Source organism: Sitophilus oryzae, unplaced genomic scaffold (assembly GCF_002938485.1).
Source record: "Sitophilus oryzae breed Bouriz unplaced genomic scaffold, Soryzae_2.0 scaffold_496_pilon_pilon, whole genome shotgun sequence".
Taxonomy (NCBI): Eukaryota; Metazoa; Arthropoda; class Insecta; order Coleoptera; family Curculionidae; genus Sitophilus; species Sitophilus oryzae.
Window position 1 is genome coordinate 954,689 of NW_022147080.1, and position 25,458 is coordinate 980,146.

The window sequence follows — 25,458 nt, forward strand, 5'->3', positions numbered from 1 at the left end:
CTAGCCCTAGACCAAGGTTATTATATTAAACAGGTTGCCTCGTAATTTGACGTTTGCCGCCATATTGCGCGTCATCGTGTGGTACTCAGCAATTTTCAGCTTGTTTACAAATAATTTTACGTTGTTTTCCTAAGGTTTTCCGTGAATTAAGTGCATTTGAGTGCATTAAAGGACAGTTTTAGTGGACATAATAGATTTTTTTTTAGTTTTAGTGTACTTGACGTATTATAGTTAATAAACTAGATAGTTTTTTTTAAATTATTTATCAAGTTTTCCTTAGAAATAGAGATCATTTCTACCTATAACAGCCTATAATGTTCAGTATTGTTTTTGCTGAGTGATGTATATGTATAATAAATTATTTCGACTAGGTTGCGATAATTTAACATGGTAAAAAGCTAAAACAACTTTTTTCGAATACAAATATTGCTTAAAAATGTTAAATGTCAGCAAAATTAGATAAAAATAAATAAAGACTTTGTAGAAGAACAATTTAACTTGTGTAATTGTTATTATTATTAAACATTTTGATAATTATTTTAAATGTCCCACTAACTGACGTAATCGCGCCAATTACTGTGATTGGTCCAAGGTTACGAGGCAACTTGTTTAATATAATAACCTTGCCCTTGACTCTCAATAGTAATTTTATAGAACTACAAATTTAGTTTTTTCCGCATCGCCAGAAAAGGCAATAAAATACAGGTTTCTAATTTATATATGAAGATGACATGACAGCCTCTATGTTGACTACCGTCTATGTCTTAGTTTTAGTCTAGTTGACAAAATATTGGTGATCCGTCAAGTTATTTTTAAATCATTAATAATTATTAAGTAGAGAGGCCACTTGTAGTAACTTATAGTAACTTTTACTATCAAAATTTCATTCGAATTACTAAAAGTACTTAGAAGAAAATTGCAATAAATCAAAAGATTATTAAGATTTTAACACATTGTAGCTATGAAACAAAGCAAAATCGGATGATGATATGAAAAATAAATTTAATTGGGAGAGGAATCTCCCCCCGAGAGATGGCTCATGTTTTTTGAAAGACCCTGTATAGTATTTTTAGCAACAGTTAAGTAGTTTCATATTTTTGTTACATTATACATAATTTATTTATTGTTAAATCAAAATAGGGCTAGGCGCTATGTGCTCTATTATTGTGTTTAAAATGTATGTATTCATAATTATATTTTTGTTTTGACTATGTTACACTTCTAATGATAATAAAATGTAGTAAAAATATCGATATTTTTTTTATTTTATATTTTAAAGGGGATAATTTTGCGCTTGAATAACGTTTTACCGTTTTACTAAGTGTTAATAACTAACAGAACGCTAAATTATGTTCTGCTGAGTTTCGAGCTGCTAAAACTCTCCATTAGTTTCATCAAAAATGACGGACTTCTTTATCGGACGAATTTTTTATATCAGTATCTCATCTATCTTTAGTACATAACATTAGTTTATGATTCTATCTCTTAATGCGCAAATACGTGGATTTAATTATACTCTTTTCATAACATTCTTATTCAAAGGCTGGCTTTCAGAGAAAATATTTCGATTTTTTTAAATTTTAATTTTAAAATAAATATCTAGACATTTACTCCAAGAACCAATCTTATTCCCAGCCCCATCATTCATGTCGAAACTATTTTATGCGGGGGCAATAAACATTTTTTAGAGCGCCCCCTTCCGTATTAGAGATAAGTTATAGGATCTGGAGCAGTTTGAAAGCTCATAAATTTGGAGTTTAAGCCGGCCTATATATTGAGCGGGCGTATATATATTTTCAAGGACACTCCGGAAAGTGTCCGACGCTTAAGGATAGATAGATTGTATCAAATTTAATTCTGAAGGGTTTGATATACGTGTACATATACACGGTAGCCCATATGAGAATGTGTGTTACAGGGAGCTGGTATATCAGACGAGATACACAGAACAATAAATTAGAATATATATATTTTTGTAATATCTATACTAACCCTATAGCCGACGCCTCAGAAGTTATTGTGGGAGAAGTATAAAAGGTGCTCAAAGATATGGTTCAGTCATCCAACAATAAATTAGTAATATCCAATCAAGTAATATCCAATACCAAGTAATATCATAACCTTTCCATACACGATACACAATTATTATATAAATACAAAAGTAAACCATGTGGTTAAAATAAAACAAACGAATATTAAAAAAAAGAAAGCATGTCGTTAGCTATTCCAAATTTAGACATCTTCCAGTTAAAGCCTAAGCCTAAAATCAGTCTCTATGTGCCTGGAAAACAGAACTATACAATCGAATTACAGCCACTTTATTATATCAATTCTGCGAGTACAATTTTAAAATGCAATCCGAGATCGGAGTAACGATTAGTCCTTTTCCAGTTTTCTGGTTCAGTTAATGAAAAGAAAGACAAAACTATATTTGAATTTCTCGTTTGTCTCTGCAAATGCTGGAAAAGGAATCTTGTTGTTTGAGGTAACAATCTTTGATCTTTGATATAACCTAAAGTTTTATTGGTGATGAGCTCATTATAAAGTGTAAAGAACTCCTTTTTATAGAACCAGAGAATAAAAACTATAAAAATTGTCTTATATAAGAATGTGGAAACCAGAAGATATAAAAATATTATAATGATTACGTAGTAAAATTCTTATTTATTTCATTGTCAAGGCGTAGTACATCCAAAAAAATTTCATAACCTTTCCATACACGATATACATATTTTTATATAAATACAAAAACAAACTGTTTGTTAAAACAAAACAATGAAATATTAAAAAAAGTTAAAAGCATCTCTTTAACCGCTCCAAATTTAGATATCTTTCATGTTAAAGCCTTTGTATTATAGAGCCAATCTCTCTGTGTCTGGAAAACAGAACTATACAATCGAATTACAGCCACATTATTATATCAATTCTGCGAATACAGTTTTAAAATGCAATCCTAGATCGGAGTAACGAGCAGTCCTTTTCCAGTTTTCTGAATCGCTTCTGGTTCCGTTAAAGAAAAGAAAGACAAAACTATATTTGAATTTCTCGTTTATCTCTGCAAATGCCGGAAAAGGAATCTTGTTACGTGGAGATACGGACTTTGAGGTAACAATCTTTGATCTTTGATAGAACCTAAAGTTTTATTGGTGATGAGCTCGTTATAAAGTGTAAAGAACTCCTTTTTATAGAACCAGAGAATAAAAACTACAAAAGGTGTCTTATATAAGAATTCACACTACATGGATGTTGTAAACCAGAAGATATAAATAATATTATAATGATTACGTAGTAAAATTCTTATTTATTTTATTGTCAAAACGTAGTACATCCAACAAAATTTCATAACCTTTCCATACACGAAACACATATTTTTATATAAATACAAAAACAAACTGCTTGTTAAAACTAAACAATGAAATATTAAAAAAAGATGAAAGCATCTCTTTAACCATACCAAATTTAGATATCTTTTATGTTAAAGCCTTTGTATTATAGAGCCAATCTCTCTGTGTCTGGAAAACAGAACTATACAATCGAATTACAGCCACTTTATTATATCAATTCTGCGAATACAGTTTTAAAATGCAATCCTAGATCGGAGTAACGAGCAGTCCCTTTCCAGTTTTCTGAATCTCTTCTGGTTCGATTAATGAAAAGAAAGACAAAACTATATTTGAATTTCTCGTTTGTCTCTGCAAATGCTGGAAAAGGAATCTTGTTACGTGGAGATACGGACTTCGAGGTAACAATCTTTGATCTTTGATAGAACCTAAAGTTTTATTGGTGATGAGCTCGTTATAAAGTGTATAGAACTCCTTTTTGTAGAACCAGTGAATAAAAACTATAAAAGTTGTCTTATATAAGAATGCACACTACATGGATGTTGTTAACCAGAAGATATAAAAATATTATAATGATTATGTAGTAAAATTCTTATTTATTTTATTGTCAAAACGTAGTACATCCATCAAAATTTCATAACCTTTCCATACAGGATATACATATTTTTATATAAATACAAAAACAAACTGCTTGTTAAAACAAAACAATGAAATATTAAAAAAGATGAAAACATCTCTTTAACCATTCCAAATTTAGATATCTTTCATGTTAAAGCCTTTGTATTATAGAGCCAATCTCTCTGTGTCTGGAAAACAGAACTATACAATCGAATTACAGCCACATTATTATATCAATTCTGCGAATACAGTTTTAAAATGCAATCCTAGATCGGAGTAACGAGCAGTCCTTTTCCAGTTTTCTGAATCGCTTCTGGTTCCGTTAAAGAAAAGAAAGACAAAACTATATTTGAATTTCTCGTTTATCTCTGCAAATGCTGGAAAAGGAATCTTGTTACGTGGAGATACGGACTTTGAGGTAACAATCTTTGATCTTTGATAGAACCTAAAGTTTTATTGGTGATGAGCTCGTTATAAAGTGTAAAGAACTCCTTTTTATAGAACCAGAGAATAAAAACTACAAAAGGTGTCTTATATAAGAATTCACACTACATGGATGTTGTAAACCAGAAGATATAAAAAATATTATAATGATTACGTAGTACAATTCTTATTTATTTCATTGTCAAGACGTAGTACATCCAACAAAATTTCATAACCTTTCCATACACGATATACATATTTTTATATAAATACAAAAACACACTGCTTGTTAAAACAAAACAATGAAATAATAAAAAAAGATGAAAGCATCACTTTAACCATTCCAAATTTAGATATCTTTCATGTTAAAGCCTTTGTATTATAGAGCCAATCTCTCTGTGTCTGGAAAACAGAACTATACAATCGAATTACAGCCACTTTATTATATCAATTCTGCAAATACAGTTTTAAAATGCAATCCTAGATCGGAGTAACGAGCAGTCCTTTTCCAGTTTTCTGAATCTTTTCTGGTTCAGTTAATGAAAAGAAAGACAAAACTATATTTGAATTTCTCATTTGTCTCTGCAAATGCTGGAAAAGGAATCTTGTTACGTGGAGATACGGGCTTTGAGGTAACAATCTTTGATCTTTGATATAACCTAAAGTTTTATTGGTGATGAGCTCGTTATAAAGTGTAAAGAACTCCTTTTTATAGAACCAGAGAATAAAAACTATAAAAGTTGTCTTATATAAGAATGCACACTACATGGATGTTGTAAACCAGAAGATATAAAAAATATTATAATGATTACGTAGTAAAATTTTTATTTATTTCATTGTCAAGACGTAGTACATCCAATAAAATTTCATAACCTTTCTATACAGGATACACATATTTTTATATAAATACAAAAACAAACTGCTTGTTAAAACAAAACAATGAAATATTAAAAAAAGATGAAAGCATCTCTTTAACCATTCCAAATTTAGATATCTTTCATGTTAAAGCCTTTGTATTATAGAGCCAATCTCTCTGTGTCTGGAAAACAGAACTATACAATCGAATTACAGCCACTTTATTATATCAATTCTGCGAATACAGTTTTAAAATGCAATCCTAGATCGGAGTAACGAGCAGTCCTTTTCCAGTTTTCTGAATCTTTTCTGGTTCAGTTAATGAAAAGAAAGACAAAACTATATTTGAATTTCTCGTTTGTCTCTGCAAATGCTGGAAAAGGAATCTTGTTACGTGGAGATACGGGCTTTGAGGTAACAATCTTTGATCTTTGATATAACCTAAAGTTTTATTGGTGATGAGCTCGTTATAAAGTGTAAAGAACTCCTTTTTATAGAACCAGAGAATAAAAACTATAAAAGTTGTCTTATATAATTATGCACACTACATGGATGTTGTAAACCAGAAGATATAAAAAATATTATAATGATTACGTAATACAATTCTTATTTATTTCATTGTCAAGACGTAGTACATCCAACAAAATTTCATAACCTTTCCATACACGATATACATATTTTTATATAAATACAAAAACAAACTGCTTGTTAAAACAAAACAATAAAATATTAAAAAAATATGAAAGCATCTCTTTAACCATTCCAAATTTAGATATCTTTTATGTTAAAGCCTTTGTATTATAGAGCCAATCTCTCTGTGTCTAGAAAACAGAACTATACAATCGAATTACAGCCACTTTATTATATCAATTCTGCGAATACAGTTTTAAAATGCAATCCTAGATCGGAGTAACGAGCAGTCCTTTTCCAGTTTTCTGAATCTTTTCTGGTTCAGTTAATGAAAAGAAAGACAAAACTATATTTGAATTTCTCGTTTGTCTCTGCAAATGCTGGAAAAGGAATCTTGTTACGTGGAGATACGGGCTTTGAGGTAACAATCTTTGATCTTTGATATAGTCTAAAGTTTTATTGGTGATGAGCTCATTATAAAGTGTAATGGAGTCCTTCTTTTGAATCAGCGAATAAAAACTATAAAAGGTGTTTCATATAAGAATGCACACTATACGGGTCTGGTAAACCAGAAGAAATACAGAGATTATTATTACTGCGTAGTACAATAATAATTACTTATTTCATTTTCAAGACGTACAACTAACAAAATTTTAAAAAATATCATAACTTTTCCATGCATGATAAACATATCATTGTAAAAATACAAAAACTATTCATACTTTCATTAAATTAACGAATTAAATTGAGAACAACGACTGATTACCATTCCTAGATGTATTAGTTATTAGAAATACTAATAATTGGAGTTTGATATATTTGATATATCTATAGAAAAAATACCACTACGCAATCGACCATAAGATGGCTAATTTAAATTTATTAGTCCATAGACTACATAGTTTTCCACTTACCAACAAAATATATGAAATCGAAAAAGTTACATTAGGAATGTACTTGAGTGTTATGGATATTTTCCTTCAATATAATTGAAGTTCAAGTTTATAAAATAATTAGAAAACATACGTATAAATTTGCGATTTCTGCAAATGCGACTTATAAGTGGAGAAATATACGTATTTCAATAGCGTTTGATAAAGGGTTATCCCCTGGTTTAAAAAAATCAATTATAAATTTGTGTATAGTGCCAAACCAAACCAAACCAAACCTCCACTGAAAAGGTGGGGTATTTATGAAATTTTATGTTAAGATTGTAATCAGAAATATATTGGGTAAACTAGAACATCAATATTAACATGATTTAAAGAACATATCGTCGGTGAAATGTGATAAACTGCTAACTCCATTATTCCTAATTTTACAGGAGAACGGTACATAAAAACGGCACAAAAAAATATGTACACATATAGGAAGTATTTTCATGCGTTTATATGATAAAGAGATAAGAATTTTATTTGCTGGGAACAATAAAACTCAATATTTCGTGTTACTTAATTTTTTTCAGACACAATAGGGAGATAGCAGATATTCGACTTGCAGAAATAAGAAATAAAATTATATTTTTGGAGATAGCAACATTTATTTTTTGAAATTTTGAAAATGGAATTGAATATTACCCAAAAAAATTTACTAATAATCAATTCAATTTAAAAAATATGATATTCATAACCATATATTTATAATATCTGTGATAATATCGTTGGTCTAGAAACAAAACATACAAGTCCAAAAACGAATAAATTTTTAATGCATTTTTAAAGAACTGAAGTAGCAGCATTTTGGACTTAATGGATATGAAAATAATTTAAAAATTAAACTTATAATTCTTAGAAGATATGGTAGAATCCTTCCATGCTTATCCTATTTTTTTACAACGGTAGTAGACCGAGCTTGTAAAGTGCGGTCATTATAGGATGAAAACAGCGTGATTTTTATTAAATTTTTATTACTTTTCTTCTTATTTTTTTAAATTTTTATAAAGATTATGTATCATTTACGTGGAAAAACGTTGAAAAAATAAAACTGATTAGATATTATGGAAATTCTTGTACAAGTAAGGGTAATGTTATCTAAACTATTTATAGCACGCCGATGAATTGCTCGTATATTGAGAATTTAGTTTTTCCCCTTACCCTTTACGGATACCCCGTATTTACAGAACGGATCGACGCAGGATCAATCTGGCCATATTATATATATAATTATCAGGGGGGCCCACCCTTCGCGGGCCCCCTTTATAGTTCATTATTTATTCTTAACAATATTTGCTTTTGCAATGCATTATGGCATTTGCATTGCATTGATTTACCTTGCATTAGGGTAGTTCCCTAATTTCTATACAGGGTGAGTCTTAAATAAGTGCAAATATTTTCAGGGCTGGTAAATTTCGATAAAAGAAACATAATATTTTCTCTTTACTGTTTTTTCAAATAAATCCAAAACAATGAAGTTTTTTCACTTTTAAAATTTCCAATTTTTTTGCCAAAATTTTGAGAATCACTGGATTTTCTTTCTTGTAAATTTAATCTACTACCTATGTTGCCATATTACAAACAAAGTATGTTTTTAAACTAAAAATTATAAAAAATTCCAAATTTTTTTTTTAAAAATTCCAAATTTTCAAAGAAAAAAAAATCGCTCAAAAAAACCTCATAATTGTGTTTCTTAGGTCGAAATATACTACCCCTAAAAATATTTGCACTTGTTTAAGACTCACCCTGTATATAATAAGGAAAAATTGACCAAAACGTAAGGCGAAAAAATACGCCAAAAAAATCCACACATTGGTCCTTACATTGCCACCCGGGCACCTTTTGCCTAGTTCGACCCTGGATCGACGTACTGTACTAAAATTGCGGAGATAGCAGCATTTCGGTGGCTACTTTAGATCACTGGGAGTTAGCAGATATTATTGAGTTAAAATAGGATATTTTCTTTAATGGGAAACAATGTATATTTGCTTTCCCTACTTATAAAGTATTTTTTTCTCTTTCTAATAGTACAAAAAAACATATTAACATAAAAAAATAGACTTAGCAGGTTATCACGTTTCAACTGACGATATGGCTCAGATAAGATATGGTAGTACGGATAAATCTTGCGTGACTCAACATATTGATGATAAAGATCATTGCATAGATATTAATAATTTAAAATTAATTAAACCAGTCTCAAATTACAGGCAATTAGATGCATACGAGAGCGTCAAAATTAATAAACGTAAGGATAATATGAATAGGGATAATGATCCAATTCTTTCCAGTTTTCTCTTCCTATGACTCGAGTCTCAGTAATTAATTGTTTAAATGTTTGCCACGCTTGGTCGTTGCCAACTGAGCACTTATATAAAATAAAGTGTTTTAGTGCATTGTAGTGAATTAGTGTTTTATTTTACCATGTATAATATAGTTTTAATTAAAATTTGATCAATTACTTACCAAATATCGGGTCTAATTGACTTTGTGATAGCGTGGAGCCGAGAACTTGAGCTAACTTGGGCGAGTCGTCCCTAATGTAGTTCTCCACGCTTCCGTGCCACAGATTATAGACGGACCCAACGCACCGGACTGTCATCACGCCTTGTATAAAGTGCGACTTGTTCGTCAGGATTTCGATCTTGGACCTTGCCGATTTCAGTTCCAGCATCGCATCTTTCTCCACTTTGGTCGGGTGGATCGTGATGAAATCGTTGTTATCTTTGGCCTGCAAAGAGTAAAAAAAATATTGTACTTTAGTTTATGTTGGACTAAACTTCTTTTACTGCTTGAATAGATTTGGATTAGCCTACTTAAAAATAAACATATTTCTTTAAATTCTCTACATTTATTTTTAAGACACTCTGTAGATAAATAAAATTATTAAAATTTAGATTATTAAAATATTCGCAAAATAGGGAGATGGGAATCAAACAATGAACGGATATGATAATAAATAAATAAATGCCTTTATTGTCAAACATTTTTACAATTTGTAGACAAAGGTAATGCAAACAAACAAAGTAAACAAACAAACAAACAAAAGAGAATACAAAGCATTATACAAATAACATTGTCAGTCTTAATATTTAAAATAAACATTTATAAATGTTTACAATGTCAAAGAATAAAAAAATAAAAATAATATTCAAAAATATTTAGTTAGTTTATAGTAAATATCAATGACCTCTAGATAAATTTTCGATGTCATTGGTAAACATAGTAATAGCCAAACATTAGTCCAGTGTTTACAGGATCAAATTCGATTATCAAAATATAAGTCATTTATGGCGTAGAAAGCCTTGTCTAGTAAATAAGATTTCAATGCTTTGCGAAATGAAGAAAATTATGTTATGGATTTGATTTCAAATGGCAGGTGATTGTGTATTTTTTTCGAGTTGTATAATATTGAACTTTTAACTAACTCTGAGCGTGGGGTAGATAGATAAAAATCTTGCTCTGCGTTCTTGAGTGGATAAGTGTGAGATGGCTTTTCTTGAGAAGCTTATTCAAATATAAATAAGGAAGGAAAAGTTAATATTTTTATTTTTTTTAAAAAAGTCCTGGCAATGAGCTCTGCTGTTTAGTCTCAGTGAATATCGAACAGCTCTCTTTTGGAGCTTGAAAATGCGGTCAAATTTAATCGCACACCACGTATCCCAGAATGGAAGGGCATACCTGAGGTGCGACTCGAAAAGTGCATAATAAACAGTTCTAGCCACTGACAAGTTAAGCTCCTTAGAAACAGATCTTAATGCAAAACAGGCAGAACTTAATTTTTTCGACAAAGCGTCGATATGCATGTCCAATTTCAGAGAATTGTCTACAACAAGCCCTAAGAATTTTACCGATTTTACGACGTCAATATGGTGGTGTTGTTAAGTAGAAAAGGCTGCAGTGAGTTTTTATACGACAAAGCTTTAGTTTTAGAAATGTTGAGACTCAGGAGGTTCGAATCGCACCAAGACTTAGTGGTCATTTGATATAATCCTATGAAGTGCCGTGACGTCCTTGTTGCTCCAAGTGAAGCTAATCGTTAGCAATGTCGTTAATAAAAAGAAGAAACAACATAGGGCCTAGTACTGAGCCTTGTGGTACTCCACATTCTATTGGCTTGCTAGAAGACAACCTGGTATCCACCCTCACAAGTTTACTTCTGTTGCTCAGATACGATTTAAACCATTCGAGAGAAGTTCCCCTGAACCCATAGTGCTGCAGTTTATTCATTAGGATCTTATGATTTACACAGTCGAACGTCTTAGAAAAATCACAGAAAATTGTTGCTGTAGAATGATGGTTATTTATACTGGAGTAAACTTTATAAAGGAGGGAAAACATAGCGTCATGGATAGTTGTTAAATAATAACTTTTAGACTACCATTCGAGACGCATTGATGTGATTTTTGGTTCTAAAGTTGTGTGACAAAGAATGTTATTAAAGGTAAAGTAAATGTTTTCATTATTTAACTAGTGCCAACTAGTAATAGGTAAATATTTTACTTATTTATTTCATTTGGGAATTATATGATATAACATATATGTATTGTGTATGTATTTAATGGAACCGATTATGTTGTGAATAATTTCAGTTTAAAAGTAATCTAAATACAACCGTTTACTGTCCGATGTTATTCATGCTAATGTTTGTGGTTCACTGTGAGAATAAGGACCTTGTTGAGTGTACTAACATTTTTCTACCGTGCATAGGTGAATATCTTAGCTCGCAAAAGGTCAACCAAAAACAATAAATAGAATAACTTATAATCTAAAAATATTTGCGCCAAACTTTCAATTTTAGTTTCGAGCTCTGCAACCAGGGTTTTAGTACCAGCGAGCGGGTGGGAATCCGTGAAACTAAGAAAAACCGCTGCCGTTTTGAATGTAATAAATGTGACATGTTTTGATTGTATGAAACTACCAACCTCTTTACTTGCTGTTTAAAACTGAGCCACTCTGTATTGCTGTAGTTTATTATGTAATAAACTATTTTATTACGGACATATTTCTGGTAATAGACGAAACATTTGATAAGTAAAACTTTTACGTTTATTATGTTCGGTTAAATACTTGTTTTATTGGGCACAGTAGCATAAAGCTACAATTGAACCATTAAAGATTGTTTTTATTAGCCAAAGAATAATAACAAATATGTCTCTATAATATAAGTTACTTAATTGATATAGTTTAGATTTACAGATAATTTTATTGCCTTCTAAAATTTGGTAGAGTTTATATATATTTATTAGTACTATTTTTAAGCATTCTCGACCGTAGGAATGAACAATAGTGATATATTATCGGGAAGTCGTCTGTTTTAAATGAAACTCAAGTTATTCTATAGCTTTATATTTTGACATGGTTTATCTATTCCTCAGGAGCGTAAAGAGTTAGAGTTATACAGGTAGATACACAAAATACATTAAAAAAATTCAAAACAAAACAAAGCCTTTGTTTAGTCTTGCAATTCAAAACATGATTGAGTTTCTTCCCTATGTACTCCATGCTAACTTAATTCATCCGTTGATTTGTGGTATCAAGAGATCCTGAGCTGTGTTTATAGTTGTCCCGTGGTCCGAACTGTATTCTGGGAGTGTCTGGGAGTTTTTTGACATGGGAAATTTGATGAAGAGTAATACCTTTTCGTCTGTACCTGTATAAAGCTGCTGAGTAAACAAATATACATTTACATTTTTTACTTAAAAAAGGACTCTTGGTAAAAATCGCTATTTTGAGATATTTGGAATCGGAATTATGTACCTGCCCATCATTGGCATAAATTAAATCAAATAACTAATCTACCCAACAAGTTTATTTTTTGTCAATAATGACATGTATTGACTTTCCAAATATCTTGAGAACGGTTACTCGTAGCAATTTTTACCAAGCTGCCATGACATTTTGTACGTAAAAAATCACGGAAATGTATATTTTTTCACTCCGTAGTTATAAAACTACGGAGTACTACCTGTATAAACAGGTACGGACGAAAAGTTATTACTCTTCAAACCAGATACAAATATGCAGGTGGCGCCTTCTACAAGTAGGAGTCATATTGACATCAAAATCAAATTTATCATGTCAAAAAACTCTCTCAGACATCAATTTTCATCGAAATATTGACGTTACTTCAGAAATTATTTGGAAAAAAATCGAAATAAAAATACTTCTACACCCTGTATCTTCGAAAATAAGCATTTTATAAAATACATTCAACAAACTTTTTTTTACTTATTTTTTTCTGTAGAATATGCTGCCGAAGTTTCGGGAATACAGTTCGGACAACCCTGTATATTCTGCTCCTCTTTCCAGTGACTTTTATTTCTTTCAGTTTGTTGGACATCACAACAGGTGGGGAGTTTCAGCACAATTGATCACATACATACAGGGTGAGTCTTAAATAAGTGCAAATATTTTCAGGGGTGGTATATTTCGACCCCAGGAACACGTCTATGAGGTTTTTTTCGCAAACAAAAGATGTCGAAAATCGGGCATTTTCTTTTAAATTTCCCTCTATATTTTTCGAAAAGTTTTTAGAACTGCCTGTTCACCGCAAATTTCTCCACTGTATAATTATATTACCATAGTTACAGCTTTACTCTATGGTTACGGCACTAAAAGGGATGCAAATACAGAAAAAAGCCGGTGGCTCCCAAAATTTTTCCAAGAAAAATATATTTTTTTTAATTTTCAAACTTAAATAACTCGGTTATTTTGGACTTATTTGAAAAATGGTAAAAGGAAAATATGTTTCTTTTATCAAGATATACCAGTCCTGAAAATATTTGCACTTATTTAAGACTCACCCTGTATATAGTTCATCTTACTTAACCCTTAAATGTATATTATTGGCTTTTGGCAACATGCTGTTAATATACCTTATAGAACCAAGCAATCACGAAAATCGTCTAGCCGTATATATAACAGAGAATAAATAATTCCAGCTAGTTGTGACACACTACACCTAAAAAAGTCATGCATTTAAGGGTGTTTTTCTGATTTAATAGAACAAAATTGATCAAGCTAAGATATATACATATATGTTTTAAAAACAATATCAGCCCAAATGGATGTTTTATTTAAAAGAATATATAAATCTTTATAACATTTTGTAATTTAATAAAGTTGTAATTACTACTTAATGCACTAGTTTTTAAGTTACTCACACCAAACTGCAACGTAATTACTAACACATCCGAACCTCGAGCGACTTTGAGACAAATAATCTAATAAAGCCGTAATTAATAATTTTAAATTGTTTCGGCGAAGTAATGAACGTGGAGGAGCAAGTTGGCACCGCGGCAAGGCGGCGTGTTTCAAAACAAGTTGCTCTTTGTTGAAGTAAATTGGTGCTTGCCGCACAAATTCGTTTACTGTGGCGAATCGAGATCAAGAACAACGTACAGTCGGCGGAAAATAGTTGCCTTTACGTAAGATCAATAAGTCCGTTACGTAGTTTTTAGTCTAAAGAAAGATATTAATCGAGTATATACCAGAAAATAATACTTGCTAAGTGCTAATAGTCATATTTTATTATTCTAGAAAATTAAAAATAAAGTATTTTAGTAGTAATTATAGTTTTAAGATAACTCCTTTTTTTTACTGATAAGGCTACTACTACTACCAATAACTAAAAAATACAAGGACATGTAACGCCCATATACAGGCTGCAGCAGAATTTATGATGTTAGACGCCATTTTTTTGGTAGTAACGAATGAGTCATCAGCTGGTCATCAGCGACAATTTTAGCGATTTTTAATAGTTTGTGTGAAGTGAACTTTGTATAAACTTTATTATAAAAGTGATTAGTTGTTCATATTTCAAATGTAAAAGCCGCACCGATAAGAAAGAGTTGTGTGTTACGTTTCATAGGTAAATAAAGAGTCCACTCCACATTTTTAGCGTTTTTTTAATGAATTGGATAATTATATTATTTTTCTGATATTAAATGTACTTGATATGTGTTATACGTCGATTCTAGTTTTCTACTTTTTCTTAACATTTCAATACGTTTTTTTCATAATTAATTAGTATGATACAAAGGTATGATACCACCGCATACACCATAGGCGTAGTCAAAACATTTATCAAAAATATAATTTTCTCTCCAAGCGGCTATGTTAAGAAAAATATGTACCACGGCACTGTTTGGTGGTATAGTAACAATTTGGTTGCAGGTTTTATTCGTTCTTGTATTCTTTAGTCATTGACTACTACCATTACTCGCTGACTAGTATTTGAGACGCATCAAAAGATTGTTACGCATGGCGTTTCCTTTCATGAGCTTTTCTGTGATTGAAAAGTCCAATACGTGATGTTATCTCTCTTCCGTACTCTGGACATTCAAAAATATCATTAATTTGTTGCCTTTTTACTTTTTGATTGTCGTTGTTATCTGCGTTTACGATTCTTCTCCATTGCGTTCTGTTTTGCGCTGATTATTCCCACTGAGGTTTCCCACCTGGTTTTTCTCTCACTTTCTTCCCACCCGGTTTTCTCTTACCGTCTAAAAGTTTACCGTAAAGAAGATATTTTGGTAAGCGGTTCTCTTGCATTCGCTCAAGGCTAATCTGGACGGAGCCTACTTTATTTACGCTGAATCTGAACCGCGGTTCTCGGCCATATCACTGTCAATAATATACCAATTTGGCGAGTGTTTAAATCGACTCTTACGAGATATCCGATCTTATCCGGTCTCGAACCGGCGTAAATGCTCAGTATGTGTCAATAAATTTTGCACACTTGCCATGGAACAACAGCACAACAGAATTTCCAGACGGTCACCCGTCTATCCTTTCGTATCGTCTAACATCGTTTAACTTCGGTGATCTATCGGAAACCGTCGTTTCGACATAGCTGGGCCATCGTCCCTATTTTAGAAAGGATATTTCATTCTTTCAAACAAAACATAATTGTATTTAGGGCTTACACTATTTAAAATCAGTAAAAGTCTAAATATTAAGAAGTGTTAATCATACATTTATCTATTATGAATAATTAAAAATTTAAAGATGCTAAATAAGAAAACAAAGCAACAAAAATGTTTATAGATTAAATAAAAATTGTGGATAAAAATACTAAGAAAAAAGTCAAATATTATTTATACAGGGTGTCCCAATATTCCGCGGACATAGTACTACTACGTATTTTTGGAATCAAAATAAGTTCATTGGACACAATTTACCTCTATAAAAAAGTATTACGTTTGTCCGTTAGAGGGCACCAAACTTTAAAAAATTAAGCACAATTGTTCAGCTATTTTAAGAACCGTTATAACGATTTCAACTAGATTTTGCACGTCTATGTTTTGCTAAGTGCTCTAATATTTGACTTTCACAAATATTGAGAAAAAGTACTAGAAGTGTAAAAATTACACCCACCCCTACATAAGTTTTAGTACAAATATTTTTGTACTAAAACTTTAGTAGGGGTATACAACCGACGACCGATTTTTTTTTCGAAAAAAAGTCCTTTTAATACTTACTACATATCTTTCTCTTATAAAAAAACACCACCGCGCATACTTTTTGAGGAAAAACATTATATTTGCGAAGCTGACTTTCAAAAGTTTTTTTTGTCACATCAAGCTATGAAGGCGCATGGAAAAAATCTAGTTGGCAAAAATATGGAATTTTATGTTCGTATCACAATTATAGTATGTGTCAATTATATTTGACAATGAGCTTCATGAAAAGCTTAAAAAATAATACATTTTAATTTAAATTAGTTAACGTACGGGTTTATTTTTGATTGATAGTCTCTAACGGACAAACGAAGCACTTTTGATTCAAACGGCATTCAAAAGATACGTAGTGTTCTAAGTATGTCCATGAAATATTGAAACTCCCTGTATATTTTGTAGGTCTGCTTTGGAAAAATAAATATTCCAAAAAATTTATCTGCAACTATGCGATGTGGCATTTTTTTACAAGAGACCATTTTACAAAAATATTTTATGTACTAAAATTTATGTAGGGGTGGGGGTAATTTTCACCCTTCCCGTATTTTTTCTTGGTTTTTATCAAAATAAAATGTTAAATCACATAGCAAAACATAGACACACAAAATCTCATTCAAATCGGAATAACGGTTCTTAAAATATCTGAAAAATGTGTTTATTTTTTAAAGTTTGATGCCCTCTAACGGACAAACGTAGCCTTTTTAGTTGTTAAACCTTTTAAATTGTATCCGGTATATTGTAAAGTGCGGATTACAATGGGTTCCTTGAGAGGACATATGGTTATGCCATCTGATCAAGCATAACCTGTACCAAGGAATCCTGTGTTGCAAACTCTGCAAAGGTCTTGAAACGGCAGAGCAAATAATATTCGGATGTCACTGCGAGCCTCTGGATCTTCGAATCGCAAGCGACACTTTCTATTTAGGAAAGAAAGGCTAGATCCGAAAAAACTGTGTCCCCATTCTATTCTATCAAGGAGCTGCACAAGCTGGTGCAAGATACAGAGCTAGGAGAGTGAGTGCAGACATAGAAAGGAGACAAACACAGGTCGCAGTCTTTCCGGCATAAGACGATCCCTTAGTATTGAGGACAAAAGCTTCTTGTTTTGATGGTGATATTGTCAAGACTTAAATAGATGTCAACTTGGGTTTATATCAAATTGGAAAAAATCATGTTAAATATAATCCTAGTAAACCAATTTGATTTAGGCCCAGGATATCGGTTACCTGCATGCCATCGACCCAGATATGTTATTAAATAGCATTAATAATTAAATAATTAAAATAGAACAATCTCATAGGATAATCAAAGAAGTTCGATTTCCTCGTGGTCATAGCCGTGTTAGTGTAATTAGATTATAAACTATTGAACGACGCAACCAGTGATGACCACGGGAATAGGAAGATATAAAAGGAGTATGCTGAGTTAGTCTGTCCAATGGTTAGTTTGCTGTTAGTCAGTTCATAGCGAGTCAATAAGTAGTTAGTCGGTTGGTAAGTTAACCAGTCAGCTGAAGAGTCAGAAGTCAGTCCGTCAGCTCAGGAAGATGTTGTAAGTACTATCTCAGCATAATGTGTAAGTCTTGGCATTTCCAAGAATTGTTCTTATATTTCTAAAACTATAGTATATTTTATAGTAAATAAATATGTTAACACTGAGCTATATTAGCCCCAAAATGAAAGAATAAACCACCCTAGCTAACAACTTTTATTATTACGTCATACAAATTGTATGTTAAATAGAGACGAGTACGGTCGTACTGCTTTTCTCGTACTGCTGGAGTTGGCGCCGTCGCGACACCTCTCCCTGCAGTGTGTAGCTCGTAGCTTCGTAGCTTCCTGATCCACGCATACGCGGAGCAGTTACTTTGGGTCTGGATCGCTTCGGTCTTCCTGATATTGACTGATATCTAACACGGCCATCCCGGAGCGTCTTCGCGCCGTCTCTGAAATATAGAAAGCAGGCAACAGAACTTTTCTATGCTTTGTATTTTAAGAAACGTTTTACTCGTTACTCATAATGAATAACGCACTTTGTTTATGTTTATTTTGCTTGATACTGTCCATATTGAACAGTCATTAATTTTACTTCTCAGAAATCATAGTATTACTATAATTTCTTTCTTTAACTGCGTAGCGTCTTCTAAGCATTCATGAATGGCATATGCGCTGTTGTCCGGATCGTAGTTTGTTAATTTAAATGTAGCGTTGCTGGTTCCCGCTGGCACTTGCGCACTTGATAAATCTGCTACGGCTGCTACGGGCAGGTCGGGCGCTGGCTGCGAATGCGACAATGACATCATCGCCATCTTGGTTTGTTTCGCCAAGTCGGCAATTTGTTGTTGTTGAACGGCAACTAGATTTATTGATTTCTTGCCACTGTACTGAAGAATTCAAATTTGGTTCGACTCTTGGAGACGCAATGTTTTCAACTGAATTTGCTGCATCCTCTAGCGGAACATTGTTTGCACTGTTTGTTTCCTCCATTTTGAAGACACACAAATTAATGTTTAATTGTTTCTTAGTCTTGTTTTTCCTTTTACGGCCACTACCACGACACGAGAATTACTATCCCACTTCTGATGTTAAAACTGAGCTATATTAGCCCCAAAATGAAACAATAAACCACCCTAGCTAACAACTTTTATTATTACGTCATACAAATTGTATGTTAAATAGAGACGAGTACGGTCGTACTGCTGTTCTCGTACTGCCGGAGTTGGCGCCGTCGCGACACCTCTCCCTGCAGTGTGTAGCTCGTAGCTTCGTAGCTTCCTGATCCACGCATACGCGGGGCAGTTACTTTGACTCTGGATCGCTTCGGTCTTCCTGATATCGATTGATATCTAACAAATATATTTTTTATAATGGTTGTTTTGATCAAAAGAAAGAACCTGGTATTAGCTATCCTAGCAAACAACCCCCAAGCTCGCGACAATATAGAGAGACGCCTTAAAAAACTGCAGCCAAACTATGTTTAACGAAATACACTACGTCCATAATCTTTCGTTTCAGTTTTCGACTGTGGTAATATATATTTGGGAGCGAAACCCGAGCCAATATTGGCAGGCAACTTATTTTTACGGTTGCGCGAATTCCATAAACGGCCATGTTTGCCGCTCGCCGAACGTAAATAACGTTCAATCTTGATTAGATTATGTTTTCGGATATGATGATGAATATATACGGTCGGGATTGTTTGTAGGGGAGGCCCCGCCAGTCTAAATACACCTAGTTTATCTTGTTAATGTGGTAATGTTATTGATTTTGTACGGTGACCCGTGAAAAGTACCCCGAACCATAATTCGATTTCGAAACGCGGGGCAAATTTTCCCTCCAGTTTGCAATCATCTCCAACATATATAGAATCGAATAATTTTATTAGGAGGTTAATGTACAGGGTGGTCCAGTAATAGAGGACATCGGTCGTAACTCGGGAACCGTTAATGATAAAGCTTAAAAAATATACACACCTTAAATTTTCCATGTACACACACCGGAAAAGTCTAGGGATATTACAACTTTATCCAGCCAGTGTCAGTAATTTTATTATTTGCATTTCTGATATAATAAAATTATAATAAACAAATAGTTTACAGGACGTATTGGAAATAAAAATGCGAAATTTACCGAATTTTTCAAATTTGATTATTGAACTCAAAAAATTACACACATTTTTTTTAATTCTCAACTGTGAATTAAAAAAAAAAAGATAAAACCATTTTTACTTAATAAAGGGTATGGCCTCCTCTACTGTTCATTACAGCCCTACATCGTCTCTCCATGCTCCTGATCAGGTTGTCAATCTCTTCTTGAGGTACAGCCTGCCACGCTGCATTCACGGCCTGAACCAGATCCCTATGAGTTTCACGAGGCATACCCATTCTCAAAATTCTTCTTTGGACCGCGTCCCATACGTGCTCGATGGGGTTGAGGTTAGGAGATTGTGCCGGCCAGGGTAAGATGTTTAATTGATGAGCATTGATAAACTCACTTACCACTTTGGCTGTATGAGGCCGTGCATTAACACGCATGAGAATGAAGTTTCTCCCAAAATCATTGGCATATGGTAACACGACAGGCTCAAGAATTAAATCACGATATGTGGTGATTCCTGTTAGAAACCTTTCAAGAAAAACGAGATATAACTGTTTCACCTTGATAAGGGTGCACCTGAACATGATCCAACCGAATAAAATTTCCCGGTTCTCTCCATACCCTAAGCCTTCTCGAATCCGGATGAATTCCTAAGCGTGACTCATCCGTGAAGAGAACATTGGCCCATTGTTCATTCGACCACTGAACATGATCTTGAGGCCACAAATATCGTACCTCTCGATTTCCTCTCGTTAAGGGTTGAACTCTCCAGGGGCGTCTGCTTCTTAAGTTGACCTCTCTTAATCTATTGCGAACAGTGTCAGGACTAACGGTTACATTATGTGTTTCCTGGAGAATTAAACTAATCTTTGGTGCTGTAAGAGTCTGTCGGCGTCGAGCATTTAATTGTAAAAAATGATCTTACTGAGGGGTAGTAATGCGATGTCGCCTTGTGTGCCTTTCAGCAACATCATCACTTTTACGGTAGCGTGCACTTAATCGCGATATTACACTTTGCGTTGTATTTAATGCTCTAGCTACGTCGATTTGGCGCATTCCAGCTTCAAGCATAACCATGGCCCTTAGCATTTCGTCGCTGTTAAGATGTCTACGCTCCATAATGTCGTTTAATACTAAACAGAGTTATTTGAATGAATTCTGGCCAGTTATCATAAAAACATAGCCAGTACAGGTTAAATTCGAACAATTGGTGCTAGGTGCTTTTTATACATTTGACAAAAAATGCACAAACACTTCTGCAAATATCCCAAATTTAGAAATAACTAGTGTGATTACTTCGTTTCAATCGAAGTAGAAAGAATCGGCCTACAAATATGTGGTTGTTTATTCAAAACATTTAATTTTAACTTTAATAAAATGATATCCCTAGATTTTTCCGGTGTGTGTATTTCAAAGTTTAATTAATAAACTAATTGTTCTAGTGAGCCGATTTTGATAATTTTTAAGCAATTTCTAGCTAAATTATTTGTGTTTTATGCTCTTTTTAAATTAAATACCCATCTGTATATTATACCCATCTGTATATTATTCGAGGAAATACAAAAGGTTATTTGGATAGTTTAGGTTGTAGATAGGTTAGGTTTAATAAAAAAAGGAATTTAAAAAACCCCTTTATCTTTAAGGTGCATCTTTTTCAAAAAGATGCACCTTCTTTCTTTCAGGCCATCTCAATAGCTTTGTTTTTACTGGAGATGTTTACTTTTGAAGAAAGCGGTAATCCTTTAAGGTAATTTTAGCAGCAATTTAAAAGTGTTTTCAACTTTTTAACGGCAATTTTAAAACCCTTTGCTTCTGGTATTCAACACACCTACAAAATAGTGGTTATTATTTTCAGGCCCTAGACACTCAATGGTAATTTTATAGACCTAAAAATTTAGTTTCCTCCGCATCGCCAGACGGCGCAAAAGGCATTAAAAAAGTAGTTTCTAATTTATATATGAAGAGCAGCCTCTATATTGACTACCTTCTATGGTCTAGTCGACAAAATGTTGGTGATCCGTCAAGTTATTTTTAAATCGTTTTTTTAAATAATTATTAACTTAGATATTCCTGATTTGTCGGAAAGTTTAGTGATTTGTAGTGTGTGTTTTTATTAGTTTGTGCATTTTGATATTTACAGTTGATCATCATTTTCGTGTTAGATACTCAACTTTTTTATTAAAGACATTTTAGAAATAACAAATTTATGAACCAAATAAAAAAAAATTGTTTAATCATAAATAAGTAAGTACAATAGTTGGTAATACAATAATATAATATTTTTAGTAATAGTTAATTAGTAGTCTATAATATTTTCACTATATTATAATTTATTTGTTAAATCAAAAAATAGTGGCTATGCGCTCTCTATTGTTGGTGTTTAAAATTAATGTATTCATGATTTTATTTTTGTTTTAACTATGTTATACTTCTAATGATCTAATAAGACATAAAATGTGGCAAAAAGTCTATATCGGGTGCATCTCGAAAGTGGCTCAACTCTGTAACATTTTTATTTTTTCATATAAAATAACGAGACCTGATAAGTTAGTATATGACATAAATCAGAATTGATTGACGTCTTCAATTGTTTTTGGTCACTTCCTGTTTCACCGAAAATGACTACAACTTTTGATTTTTAAATGGCACCTTCGGTATTTTAAATTTCAATCTAGAGTGCCATGACTGTGTTAAAAACACCAATTTTTAATCAAGCAACATAGAAAAAATAGATTGGATAGTCTAATATGTTTTTAGGGTCTTGTTCTGGCCAGTTAGAAAATGCTCAAATCGTATTTTTGATCATATTTGAAAAAGGAATTTTTCTACGAATAATTTGATACCACACACTTGGTATTTCGAGTCAAATTTTCGTTACGAACTGCAAGTTATAATTTCAAATAAACCATATGCGAAAATGTCAAAAGTTGACATATGATATGTCATTCTATTCAGAGTGTTATTTTCTATCGAATAAAGTAAAAAAATACTGGGGATGCCTTTTAAAAATCAAAAGTTGTAGTCATTTCCGGTGAAACAGAAACTGACCGAAAACAATTGAATACCGTGAATCAATCCTAATTTATGTCATATATCAACATATCTAGTTTTTTGAACTGAAAAAATAAAAAAGTTATAGGGGTGGGCCACTTTTGAGACGCACCCGGTATATAAAATTATATATTTTACAAGGAAATAATTTTGCGCTTGAATAACGGTACCGTTTTAGTTAGCATTAATAAGTACCGGAACGCTAAAATTATGTTATGCCAAAACTCTCCATTAGTTTTTTCCGAATCACCAGGTGGCTCTAAATGACGAACCTATTTGTTTTATATCCGTATCCAATCATCACTAGTACATGACATTAGTCAATGTTTTCTATTCCACTGTCATTGGAAAAGGCATATTATTATTTTTTATTAGCAGTTACTCTATTTAGTGATAAGGTAGAGAAAATTGCAAAACAAAAATGGCTTGATTTAGAAATCAAATTTCTGTATAGTAAACGAAGTATGCTTGAAATTGGAGCCTACTGACTGTATAAAAAACTTAATTATAACCGCGCTAATTTAGAGTATGAATGTTTGAGCCACTTTTCAGAGAAATATATTTGTTTAACAGCTGTCTAAATTAGCTAACTTTAATACGAATTGCTCTCATCAAATTCCAGAAATATTTGAGCATACGCCCCCCAGACTTTTAGCGTATTTAGCGAATATTGGGCCGTTTGAATGCGTATTTATCGTTGACATCTGCCATTATATCACAGAAACAATTTTACCCCCCGCCAAATTAATGGCGTTCTGTGGCCAGCACGCGTAATCTACTGCTCAGTTTTATCGGATAGAACCGTTTGGAAATTAGAGGAAATGCGTTGTTGCCCGATCATGTGTTGTTGGCGAATTAATGAACAGCGCCATCTAAAGTAAAATAAAGTTATAAATTGGGATAATGTGCGCTTTCGACCTTAGTTTTATTGGTTACGGACCGATAAGAGTAATTTATGGGTATGGCGTGTGCAGTTCGCCGAGCCAGAGTATAAATTATGCACGCCCCCTTGTATATTTTAAAGTTATTCTTTTATTGTTCGGTTGAATTTATGGGCTAGTTCTCCGACAAATTAATACCAATTAGGGTATAAAATGTTGCACGTTTATCATACCTCGTCGCTGTGTAAAGAATTCTAAGAGTTATGTTCGTTTATTCTACATAATAAGAGTTTATTTAGCGTTTTTCATGACTACGAGCTCTCGCGCTTTTTATCATTTTAGCATCCATCAGCAAACTATTAACGTTGGCTTTAGTGCTATTTATTACAGTTAGGTAGTTTTACTTTTTACATTAAAAATTTATTATACAGGGTGGTCCGAACTGTATTCCGAAAACATCGGCAGCATATTCTGCTGACAAAAATAAGTAAAAAATTTCGTATATTATAGTATGTCCTAAAATCTTTAGTTTCGGAGATACAGGGTGTAGAAGTTTTATTTTTATTTAGATTTTTGAAGAATAAAAACTGGTTTGAAGAGTAAAAACTTTTCGTCCGTACCTGTATAAAAAACTACTGAGTAAAAAATATACATTTCCAATATTTCCATGATTTTTTACGTAAAAAATGTATCTTGGTAAAAATCGTTATGAGCAACCCTTCTCAAGATATTTAGAATGGAAATAGACAATATACGAGTATGTCATTATTGACTAAAAATAAATAATATTGTTACGGATTCCGTGGGTCCACTAATTTAAACTCACGATAAAATACTTAACGAATTTATTATCTCACTTTATACACACAATAACTAACTATTTATAAAATTCCTTCACCAAATTGTCCGATTCACAATTTCCAAACGCGGTATATTCAAACTTCAAACTGCTCCAACTACCAAGCGCAGGCTTTTATATACCCTCTGGCGAGTGTTTCTGGAACGTTCTAAAGAATTCTGTAATATTCTTTTACTTTCTGGCGAATGCGCCAGGTTTTTCAATGCACGTTGCGGTTACGTAGGCAACCAGCAATACAGTTTAGCGCCACCTACACCTTGACAATATCGTCCCATTGCTGCCAAAAGTCACTAACTTACTTTTTATTACTTCCGAGAAAAATGCGTCTAAAAATGAATTGCATTGCATAAAGATGTTATAGTTAGTAACTATTCGGTATTAAAATAAAACATAAATAGCCAGAAATCGTAGTTAATGACTTTTGCAATCGATTCTCCGCTTCAAAATATAGTGATTGAATTTGGTTGTTCGGAAAAATGTTAGTTAGTGACTTTTGGCAGCAATAGGACGATATGTTGAGTAGATAGCTATTTTACTGAAACAATTAATTTGGAAACTTTATTTTTTTTAAATTAATCATAAATTTTTCTTGACAAGAAAAAATAATGATAAAATAGTTTCTGTTGAACTTTTGGTACAAAAGCATTTCAAATTTATGATTTCAGTCTAATAACTATTCAGTCAACATGTTTAATTTATATATGTGTCTGCTATATAAAAAAAAAAAATATATAAAAATTGCTATTACACTCAGAAGACAGTCGCTGACAAACTCTGAAAAAATCAGCTTGTCCGTAATTTTTTTTTCAAA

At 32.4% G+C, this 25,458-nt stretch overlaps 1 protein-coding gene across 2 annotated transcripts in view; it reads right to left on the reverse strand.

Annotated features, from left to right (window-relative positions):
* Positions 1–25,458, reverse strand: part of LOC115886779 — a 335,249-nt gene that overhangs the window by 13,935 nt on the left and 295,856 nt on the right. For both annotated transcript variants that reach the window (XM_030906064.1, XM_030906063.1), the window contains exon 6: positions 9,266–9,530. In XM_030906064.1, the coding sequence (XP_030761924.1) occupies positions 9,266–9,530 (265 nt within the window). The remainder of the gene's footprint in view (positions 1–9,265; positions 9,531–25,458) is intronic.